The sequence below is a fragment of the Oncorhynchus keta genome, chromosome 34, assembly GCF_023373465.1.
Source record: "Oncorhynchus keta strain PuntledgeMale-10-30-2019 chromosome 34, Oket_V2, whole genome shotgun sequence".
Classification (NCBI taxonomy): Eukaryota; Metazoa; Chordata; class Actinopteri; order Salmoniformes; family Salmonidae; genus Oncorhynchus; species Oncorhynchus keta.
In genome coordinates, this window is record NC_068454.1 from 26393377 (window position 1) to 26405595 (window position 12219).

The window sequence follows — 12219 nt, forward strand, 5'->3', positions numbered from 1 at the left end:
TGTTTGTACCACTGTTTTGTACCCTTGTTTGTACCATCAAAGTGGAAACGTTCAAATTATTGTAATCAGTTAAAAGGGTTTGAGTTCAAATTGTTAGCATAACCTCTGAAAAGCATTTTTGTCCCGCAGGATATACCTTCAAGGAAATTACATCTGGGCTAAGCATTTAGTCCAAAATTGTTTCTTGAAATGAGCAATCTCAAAATGATAGACGGATCAATTCAGTATCTCATTTGATTGGCAACCATTTATCTGTAAGTTTGTAGAGCAAGGCTCTCACATACAGAGAGGGTGAAATTAAGCCAAAATGGAAAGGAATTGGTACCAATCATCATCAAAGATTATCGTTTTAAATCACACTAACTCTTCATTTCCTTTACAGTAACCCATATGAAGGAAGAGTTTGAAGCAACCATTGAGCAAGAAGCCAAAGGTAAGACTCATTTACACTCTTCATTACTGAAATGTACTTCATCAACCCCTTAGTTGACATGTACCTGAGCATATGGATAAGTGATTTATGAATGTTCACACTGCATGCAAGCAGAAAATGTTTTGAATGCAAAATGTTCATCTTATGTATTCTTCAATATCCAAATAATGTTATGTCCTTGTATTATGTGATTGGTTTTTGTACAGCAAGCACCGATTAAAACTGCTTGCTTTTAGAAGTTTTAGAAAAATTAGTTCTGGCATCTATCAATATTATCCTTTACGCATGAGGGTTCTTCGTGGATTGTAATGGATTCCCAAAAAAAGGTGCAGGATGTGTATCTTTTAAAGTTTCCAGACCTCAGGAAATTATCCTTTAAAAGATATGGGAATAGCCACATCTTTTAATTGCTTCTTAAAGTGTATTGCATTTGGAACTCTCCACTTGCAAATATTTCTTAGACTGGCTTGCAGATAGTGGTATGTGATTAATTGTTTGCTTCTAAAATAACATGATTATACCTGTAAACTATATTAGTTCGAATAAACGCCTTCTCATACAATTCTAGAGCTGCTTTACAAGTTTTACTTATTTGTATCATTGGAGAGTCATGTTTCTCATTAAATATTTTTTAATAATTTACCCTCATTCAAAGGATTAGAAAGGGCGTTTATTCATTCTGCAAGTCAGGTAAGGAATATTTAGCTTAAGAATACACTAAGTAAAGCAAAAGCAAGCTTATTTTTTAAAAAGCAGAGCAGGTTATTTTGGAAATTATTATGCTTTTTAAGAAATTTATGTTTTGAAGAAATGCCCACAGAAGAAGGAACAAAACATCCAGCAATTTTCGTGTCAGAATCTTTAAAAAAGAATCAAGTCTTGCGTTTATTCGAACAAATATGGTGAGTGAAATTGTTTTTTTTATGGCTATGTGACTTGCTGCATGTACTTAATATTTTCATTAATATTCATTTAAAAAATTTGAATTTTATTATCTTTTTTTTTTACCCAGAAGGAATTTTATTGAAAGTTTATTTTTCTTTTTTTCAGAGTTGTTTTATAATAAAAGGACTGAATCCTGGGAGAACAGAGGACAGATTCGCAGAGCTGTTTCAGACACGGAGGACTTGGATCAAACAAACAATTCATTCATCAAATGGAATGGGGCTGATAACATTAAGCCATTTTTTATAAAAAAGCTGAAATTCCAGAATGTTCTTGAAGGAGAACCTGCTGCATTAAGATGCAGATTGGTAGCTTTCCCGATCCCAACCATATTATGGTTTCATAACAATAGACCGATTCAGAAAGAACGTCGTCGGAGAATACGTACAGAGAGCACTATGCACATACACGCTACTAGTTTATTCATTGATAGTATCAAAGACAAAGACTCCGGCAGTTACAAAGTAATGGCTATTAACACAGAGGGGTCTGCAGAGTCCATAGCATCACTTCTGGTGTCAATGAGGGAAGAACAAGATGCCAATTATCTAAGCCATGTTAGACGGTCAACTAGACCTCATGGAAGCTTAGATTCGTTGGTTGATCAAAAAAAAGAGAAAAAGTTCAGGGTTGACCTGAGATGCGTTGGATCTCCATTTGATAAAAAGTCCAAACCGAGGGGCAGATCTAGATCTAAGGATGCACCGGTTCGCACCTTGTTCTTCAGAAGCTTATCACCAACAAGAGGGAAAAGTAAAGAAAGTAATCTGAATGAAACCGCATCTGAAAGAGCCCGCTCTCCACCGTCTATGTTTGGTGGAGAAAGGGTTAGTAGGTCTGAAAGGTTTAACGACAGACACAGTGACATCTACTGTGACAGACACACTGGCAGATTCAGCGACAAATTCAGTGACAGGTGCAGTGACAGATACAGCGATAGATTTAGTGACACAGAAAGCCTACATGGAGAAGTAAAAGTAAAGCTTGGCCTGTTACAAAATGCAGTCAAACAAAAAAAGAGGCTCTCTATGTCCACAATGTCATCATCAGAGTTTGACTTGGAGTCAAACGCAAGTGAATCTAGCTATGCAGATTATGTTGATCGATTAAGGGTCAAGAAACCTGCCTCCTTACCTGGAGATTTACAGCATGCTCGACCTTTTGAAAGATACAATAGAAATGATAAAGTTTCTGCAGAATTCTATGGTAGATATGACATAATTCCCACACATAGTGCTACGTCGACACAGCCCCATGTGAGGCATTCATTTGAACCTCAGTCTCGGTCTAGGGCCATTCAAATGTTGAAAAGTGAACTACCAGCGGCAGGAAAAGAAAAGGACTTTGAAACACATATGGATGAAAAGGCCCTTACTCCAGGGGAACCTCAACATGAGGTCAGATTCGAACAAAAGATAGTTGAGGATTTAGAAAATCAAGGTGCACACTACATAGGAAATCAAGGTGAGGAATATTTAGGAAATCAAAGTCGGTTTTCTGAAGACCTAAAGACAAAGATGGAGGGGAGATCTCCACACATTGCTGCACGGAGATCTCCAAACATTGCTGCATTGGATAACTTTTCTAGATCCAGCCCAATCAAACCACTGAAGGAAATACTTTCCAGTGAGACGATTATTACACAAGAGGATACTGTAAAGAGCACAGAACAATTTGAACATCCACCCAGCTCTGCGGAAAACCGCTATGAGAACATTGAAAGTGAATGTGAAGATAAACTTTTAGCCTTGAGGATTAGAAAATGGCAAAAGGGAATGCAGATGGACCAAGAGGAACAGTTTGAGAATGAAACAGACCATTCGACGGCAAGGGATTCGCCATACATGCGATCTGAAATGCATATTTTTGGGGAGGAGGTAGAGACAAAAACAGCAATAGAAACTGTCAGCGAGGAGAAGCATTGGGAAGAGCATCATATATCCCAGGAAAATGTTTATGGATTGAAGAGTGGAACTGAACAGAATGTGTCCCTTTCCCAAACCAAAGAGAAGAATGCCAGTGAGAAAACACAAGAAGAGCACCATGTATCCCGGGAAGATGCCCACTTAACAATGGAAGAGCTCCACATACTCCAAGAAAATATTAATTTGACAAAAGAGAGGCATGCCAATATTTATGGTGAGGAGCAAGGGAGAAAAACTGCAGCAGAAACTGAGGCATTCACTTCCCAGCATTTGCCCTGTTCTCCAAAAGAGAGTCATGCAGAGAGTAGTTTGGAAAAAACTTGGGAAGAGCACCATTTATCCCTGGAAAATGTTGTCCCTTTCCAGAATTTTCCCCTTTCCCAAACAAGGAGTGCCAGTGTTAACAAAACCGGAGAAGAGCACCTTTTATCTCAGGATAATATTTATGGATTGAAGAGTGACAGTGAACAGAATTTGTCCAGTTCCCAAACAACAGACCGACGTACCATTGAGAAAACCCGAGAAGAGTACCTTTCATCCCGAGAAGAGCGCCACCACTTATCACGGGAAGAGCTCCGCTTATCCCAGGAAAATATTTCTGGATTGAAGAGTGAAAGTGAACAGAAATTGCCCCGTTCCCCAAGAGAGAGACGTACCAGTGTGAACAAAAAAGGAGAAGAGCACCATTTATCCCAGGAGAATATTTATGGGTTGAAGAGTGACAGTGAACAGAATTTGCCCCATTCCCCAAGAGAGAGGCGTGCCAGTGAAAAGAAAACACGAGAAGAGCACCATGTATCCCAGGAAGGACTTCACTTATCCTGTGAAGATCTCCATTTATCCCGGGAAAATATTTATGAATTAAAGAGCGAAAGTGAAAAGTTTGGGAGTGAGGAGGAGGCTCTGGCACATCGAATCATGAAATGGCAGCAAGATGTTTTGACTGAGCAGGAGAAAGCTGTTGACTTGGATTCTGATTGGGTTGGTGCGGATTACTCACACTATGTTGCTAGAAAAAGGTCTGAATCAAAAATGGCTGCTGAGGGCACCGCTCTTGGATCAACCACTCACTCTGAGGCAGATTCAGCGAGAAGAAGAAAGCCTTCCCTGGAAAAGACAGACTATGAAAAATTCCTGACTGAGGATGTCCCTCATGATTTCAGAGATGAGAGAAGGTCCACACAAGAAAAGACAGTAAACAAACATGTCCTTACTGAGAAGGATATTGCTCCTGAATATAGATATGACAGCACCTCACCTCATGAGTACAGAGATGTAAGTATAAAGTCTTCTGCAGAAAATACAACAAAGGACATGCTTCTCCGTGATGGTACAGCCCATGAAGGCCCAAAAAGGCCTTCTCCAGAAAAGATGACAAAGGAAATGTTCCTGAGTGAGCCTGCCCCTCATGACTACAGATATGAAAGAAGATCTTCGCCAGAAAGGACAGCAAAGGAAAAGTCCCAGAGTAAGGATATCCATGATTTCAAAGATGAAAGTTTCCAGTGGCCCCCTCCTCCACAAACTGTTATTGATGAAACAAGGTTGCAGACCGAAAGTGAGTATTTTGTGAGCGAAGAGGAAGCTTTGGCTCAGCGCATCTTAAAATGGCAAGAAGACGTTCTCACCGAACAAGAAGAAGCTGTTGAATTAGAGTCTAACTGGGCTTTGGCTGAACATTCACAACACCCAAAGAAAACTGATGCCAGTGGACCCGATGCAGGACACTCTATTGAACCTGTGAAAGAACGCTCACCTGTGAGAGAACCCTCCCCTATGAGACAACATCACATTGGTCAGCATGAAAGTTCCTTTTTTGAACCAGCCTCTTATCAGAATGAGAAGTCTCATACAATGTCATTTGGGTCCTCACCTGTGAGAGAACGCTTGCCTGTGAAAGAACGCTCTCCAATTAAAGAGCGCTCTCCTGTGAAAGAATCCTCACCTATGAGACAACATCGAATTGGTGAGCTTGTCTCTCAAGAGGATTGGGCTATGGCTGAACTTTCACAACACCATCGTCAGAGAACTTATGCCAGTGGAGATGATGCCAATGACGGTCCTTCTTATGAACCTGTTTCTCATCATATAGAGAAGTTTCATCAAATGTCACTTGGGTTTCACTCACCGGTGAGAGGGTCCTCACCAGTTAGAGGGTCCTCACCAGGGAGAGAACCCTCACCTGGTAGAGAGCCCTCCCCTGGCAGAGAACGCTCACTTGGCAGAGTTCGATCACCTGTGAAAGAAGCCTCACCTGGTAGAGAAGCCTCACCTAGGAGAGGCCGTTCACCTTTGAGAGAACATCACGTTGGTCAGCATGGTTCTCAAGCCGAAGTTGGTGCAGAAGGGCCTTCCAATTGGGAATCCGACTTAAGACCTGATGAAAAAGAAAAAGTGTCTATGAGGACCACAGAGAGGAAAGAAGAACACATAGAAATGCTATCAAAAGATGACCTTCACCAAATGGACATGCATCAGAGGACAAAGGAATTTGATAAGACTTCACCGAAAACATCACTACCTATCTTTGTGAGAGAAATCTCATCCATGAAAGTAAAGAGGGGAGAGATGACAGACTTTAAATGTCGTTTCCGGGGAGAACCTCAACCAACTGTCACTTGGCTCAAAGATGACCATCCAATCAGTCAAAACCCAGACTTTGATGTTCTCATCAAATTGAATGAAACCACATTAACCATCTACTATCCGACTATATACCATGAGGGGACATTTAGTTGTGTTATCACTAATACATTTGGAAAGTCAACCTCCTCTGCCACACTTGAAGTTACTGAGAGTGAGCAATTAAGAAAATCACTGTCGCCGGTGGCCTCGCATAAAGTGAAAGTGACAACAGATTATGAAATGAGTGAAGAAGATGTTGACCAAATGATTGACGAGGAACTTGAATCATACATAGACGTTGAAACGGATGAGAAATCCTTTCTACAGGTGCCTCAGGCTGTCTTGTACAGACCTCGTGCTTCAGACTCACAATATTCTACTTCTAATGTCGAGATCAGGATCACTGCTCCAACACCAGTCCCATTCGAAATGATTGAAAAAGACACAGAGATGTCTGAGGACGATGGCAGTTCCCATCCAATGAAACACAAATTCACATTCTCCTATGATCCGAGTGATGCCGCTAAGGTAGTCAGTCAATCTGAGAACATAAGCACTTCAGAAGACCAAACCAGTAAGGTTGAAAGCAGTTCTGATGTGTACTTCCAACCAGCTGTTGCTATTGCTGGATCTTCTGAGGTAGAAGCAGCCATGGCTGGTGAATGGGAACAATATATACTATCTGGAAATTCAGAAGATTTGAGGCAGTCCCCTCTGAGTGATACTGGTGATATTACTGACCAGGCATTGATGATGACTTTGGACAGAACTTTAGGTGCTCACAGCCTTAACAAGACTGTTCCAAAAGTAACTAAACCAAAGCAAAGTGTTTCAAAAGAAGCACCTACTGTTACTGGGTGTGGTCGGCAATCATCTGCTGCAGTAGTCGAAACGTCACATATTAAGCAGGCCTTTGAGACACCTGTGTTGTCAGAGGCACCTGGATTGTCAGATACCACTGTTCATGAAGTGAAAAAGTCCACAGAGTCATATTTCCCTGAGGATATCCCAGAAGTATCAATCCATCCCGAACAGGATGATATGTCATTGGTAACTAATGTTGTGGAAGGAACTCCACTGCAGGCCAAACAAGACACTATATCAGTAGAAGGTAGTTATACACACATTTCGAGAGAAAGGTCCATTTCCCCCAAAAGTGGACCAGAGGTTGTCTTACTAGAAGGTAGTAATACACAAATTTCAACCAAAGCGAAGACAGTCTCTCCAAAAAGTGCCCCTGAGCATGGCCAGACCATGTCTACTACTCAGGAGGAAGACAAGGAAATCTGTATGATTTCAGGAGAAACTGTTGAGGAAGCTGGCGTAATTGATACCCATGATGACCTAAAACACTTTGTTCCCCTCTCAAGTGTAGCAGAGGTGCAGGAGTCACCAAAACTGGTCAGACCTAAGGCAGTAAGGACTAGCCCTTCTCCAGAATGTATAGGACCTGGTGTGATAGATGAAAGTAGGAAAGAGGACAGTGAAAGTGCATTTGTTAGTACTGGTAGTAGCTTCCTTCCTTGTGAGAAAGTCCCAGTGTCGGAGATCCCAGATGATGTTTCAGCTTCAGTTGGTTATGAGGTTGTAAAGCCAAAAAGATTCTCTGGCTCATTTGCTGCTCCAGAAGTTCAGAGATTAGACACTGAGTCTTCTGATCGCGAGGACATGACTCATATGAATGAAAATATGTCTTTCTTTGAACGCTCAAAGGGTAGCGCATTTGTCAGTGTTAGTGGGGCACGTAGTGAAATTGTTAGTGAAAAAACTGCAGAGGAAAACGAGGAACATGCTGATGCTGAGAGTGGTGAGCCTTCAGAGGTTTCAAAATCAGTGAGTATTAAGTTCAAAGAAGATGGTTTTACAGATGATCTTGCTGCACAAGGTTCACAACAGGCTAAACCAGACAGTGCTTATCTAAGTACGGCTGACAGTCAAGGTGCTACAGGTTTGACCTCACTTGAAGAGGAGGCAGTGACCTTCAGTGCTGTTTATGACTACTACAACCCACCAACTGAGTGGGGCAGACCCCTATCACCAGAGTCGGAGATGTCCATTGAGTGTGGTAGCACATTTAGTGAGGAATTAACAGAAATTGAGCGGTTCTATACGCCAGCTTCTTCAACTGAAATTTCGCAGCTCCCGAAATCTCCCGAATCTTTCCACACTCCTGAAACTGAAACTCCAGCAGGTTATATGACCCCTAATGAGTATGCCTTCTCTCCTCTTGAACATAAAAGAACATCTACGAACTTCAGTGAGAGGTTATTTTCTCCTGCTAAGTTCTTGAGGTCACCTGATGATGAGGGCATTGAGACAACTCCACCTGCATTTAGCTTAGAGGAAGGAATCTTCCTCTCAGAGCGTGCCCTTGGCCTTGGAGGACTACAGGAAAAAGTCCAGGGAATCCCTCCAGCTTTCCTCAAACCTCTCACCAAAAGGAGAGTTTTTGAACAAGATTCGTTATCGTTTTACGCTGAGGTATTTGGGTTGCCTTCACCTGAAGTGAAGTGGTTTAGAAACAAAACCCAGCTTGTTGCAGATGAAAGGATTACAATGGATAGAGATGGTGACAATATCACACTTTTTATTCAAAACATTACGAAAGCTGATCAAGGTGAATATATTTGCGAAGCTGTTAACTATGTAGGAGAGGCAAAAAGCGTTGCACTAGTTGTAGTTATATCCAACGAGGCCAGATATATGCCCCCACCACCAGCAGTCACCCACCAGCATGTGATGGAGTTTGATGTTGAGGAAGATGATGACTCATCGAGGTCTTGCTCCCCTCAGGAGATTCTATTAGAGGTGGAGCTGGATGAAAATGAGGTTAAAGAGTTTGAGAGACAGGTGAAGATAATTACCGTCCCAGAATACACCGCTGACAATAAAAGTATGATAATATCACTCGATGTTCTCCCGAGTATGTACGAGGAGAGTGGAGTTGACTTTGTAACGCAAGAAAGGGATGATTTGAAAATAGCTTTTGAGGTTACAGAAATGCCACCACGCTTCATCAACCCAATTTGTGATATGGAAACCCCCGAAAATACAACAGTAATGTTTGAGTGTTCTCTGATGGGAATTCCCTCTCCCATAGTATCATGGTTTAAAGGTAACAAAAAGATCCCTCACGATAACAAGAAATACTTGTACTCATCTGATGGAGACAATCATTTCCTAAAGATCAGGAAAGCCAACGCTCATGATAGTGGAATATACACATGCAGGGCCATCAATGTGGTTGGGGAAACTCTTTGCAGGGCATCTCTTCTTGTGTTGAATCCTAAAAGCTTTATAGGGAAAACAAGAGGAAGAGAATTGACAGCTGTGTCTCTTGGTAGTGCTAAAGTTCAGCCTCAAAAGTTTGACTTGGTTGTTGGGAATGAGTTTGACGGTGAGCAGGCATCAGAAATAGAGCTGGAATTTGAATTTGAGCAGGAAGCTGATGAATCACAAAAGGCTGTTAGACTCGTAGCCATGACAGACAATGAGATGAGCGAGCAGGGAGAGAAATATGTCAGTATAAATTTTGATGTTTTCGCAGAGCCCGCCAAAGATGATAAAATAGAATTCAAAGGAAAGTCGTCGGAATTGTGTAGTTTCCAGTTTCAAATGACTGAAACTCCACCAAAATGCATTGTTCCTTTGACAAACGTCACTGCAGCAGTGGGAACTCCAGTGGTCCTCCAGTGTTTAGTTAATGGTAAACCTCATCCCACTGCTGAATGGTACAAAGACGGGGATCCAGTGAAAGAAACTAGGTACATGATCCAAGAGAAAGCATCTGGACATTTTAATTTGATCATAACAAATGTCACTAAAAATGATGCTGGAGAGTACAAGTGTCTCATCCAAAATAAATCTGGATATACTGAAACAACTGCTTTGTTGAAAGTGTTCTAATCTCTTCATGTAATTTGTTTTCATGTGGATGTTGAACTCAATTAAGCAATTGTATGTTCGAAAAGTAGCTTTTGTTAATTATTCTGAGATACACACGAAAGGTTTTCTGAAATTAGGTGTAGATCTTATTTATTATTATACATGTTATATAATCATGTTTGGTATGTTTGAATGTTGAATGTTTGCTTTTCAAAATAGTAGAACCAAAGTTAATGCTTATAGTTTTATTTAACGTGACAACGCGTATGAATACTTAACACCCATGTGTAATCAAAACATTGTTATCAAGACATTCGTGTTAGGCCCAAAATGTCCAATGTTTTAATATTTCAAATTAATCATATAATTGAATATATAGTCATACATAATATAACAAATAGAAACAACTCTGGGACTTATCTAATTGATCAGTGGGGATTTCTCGGACCCAGATCAAGCGTACTCCTGAACGAAAAAGCATGCTCAATGGAGAACTGGGGATCCAATTCCCAGTGTGGAGTGTTGAAGTTGGAATTTACATTAGGGTAAACAGCATGACTGTCCGCCCCAGCACCTTTGTTATAGTTTTTATTTTGTGGCCGAAATTGAGGTGAGGTGCGTAAAGCAGTGTGGTAAAAATAATAATTACGGTTCATATTCTGCTGGTCTATCGCGCGTGCACTGATGTCAGGAAAAACAGTGGGCGTTGTTTTCAGTAACGTTGTTGTTGTAATATCCCAAACGGATGTGGCAGTTTCACCATTAAGGGTTCCAGCTTTAAGAAGTGCATGTAAAATGATCAATCATCAATGCAACCATGATAGTTCCATCTTAACATGATGCTGTACAATAAGTGATGTGCAGAATTTAAACATTTTCTTTGTGAATGAGTTTCTGATAATATTTAGGTTATTTTGGTTAATGATTTAAAAAATATATATATTGTATACAAAAAAATGCAATATCTAACACAATTTTAATCTAATATTGAATGTACTATTGTAGAGTTTATTTTTTCATTAGGTCTACAGTGGCAAAGTACATCCATTCAAAATAAAGCCTTGGGGTTGGCTGTAAAATGACATTTTTAAAAAGGATATGTTCATTATATACATTATATGTGCTGTAAATATGTGTTTCACTGTATGTTTGAGGCAATTGTATTCTTAATGAATACTGTATATTTGGGGCTTATAAAAGATTTACCAATTTGACTGATCTCAAAAAAGTATGACAGAGTATTCATTTGGAAATGGGAGTAATTAAAATTCATGATTTGTTTGTACAGAAATCACTTCAGTTTGTCTCTAACAGTGTTTATTTATGTATAAATAAAATAGTTATATACTGATGTATTTATTGTATGGTGTTTTTTTATGTAAACTAATGATTATGTCAACCTTTAAGCTTTTGCAGCGGACACACAGTTGACCAACATAACCCTGTCTTTAATGGACATTTTATCTCAATCTTACAAATTATTTTTTACACAGAATATTCTAGGTCGACTGTGACGACAGTGGAAGAAGAACAAGAATCCTACACCACTGGCCTTCAGTTACCTCAAACATCCAAAACACTTGAACTCCAGCCAGAGTCTAAATACTATTCTAGTACTTTAGAGGATAAAAAAGAAAAGCCTATATTTTTGACCCAACTCTCACCAGCAGCTGTCAATGTTGGAGAGTCAGCAAGATTTACTATCACAGTATCTGGCCTTCCAAAGCCTACTGTTCAGTGGTTTCATAATGGGAAAGTCATTACTTCTTCATCAATTTACAAATTGGTTCAAGAAAAAGATGAGTATACTTTAATAATATCTGAGGTAAAAACAGAGTATAAAGGCGAGTACACTTGTACAGCTAGCAATAGATTTGGCCAGACAACCTGTACTACTTACCTGGAGGTAAGTAAGAGAGCTTCAACTACAGCTGAGCAATGGGTGGAAAAAATGTTCAAAGCCACTGTCCAACCTCCAAATTTCACTAGCCAAATCAAACCTATAAAATGCCAAGAGGGAGGTGAGGCTTACTTTAAATATAAAGTAACTGGTGATCCAATACCAGATGTACAGTGGTATAAAAGTGCTCGTCAAATTCAGCCTGGTAAGTACTGCATTATAGTGAACAACCCAGATGGCTCTGGCTTCATCAACATGAAGGGCATTCAACAGCAGGACAGTGGTCTCTATACATGTAAGGCTTCCAACCCATCTGGGGAAGCCTCTTGTAGTGCTGACCTAATTGTTTTCAAAGAGCCTATCTCTGTATCTCAGCGTAAGGAACCCATGGTTGTTCAAAAAGGTTATAAAGTATCCATGACTGCTGAACAAGCTACAGAGACCCGCTTGTACGAGGTCAACCTTCCCGGAGAGACCAGGGCCAGAGATCAAGCAGGACATCAGAT

The 12219-nt window shown here is 40.3% G+C and overlaps 1 protein-coding gene across 1 annotated transcript in view; it reads left to right on the forward strand.

Moving 5' to 3' along the window:
• The window catches only part of LOC118366639 (titin-like), a 180290-nt gene that overhangs the window by 28060 nt on the left and 140011 nt on the right, over positions 1–12219 (forward strand). The window contains exon 36 of the mRNA XM_052493512.1: positions 383–433. Within this exon, the coding sequence (XP_052349472.1) occupies positions 383–433 (51 nt within the window). The remainder of the gene's footprint in view (positions 1–382; positions 434–12219) is intronic.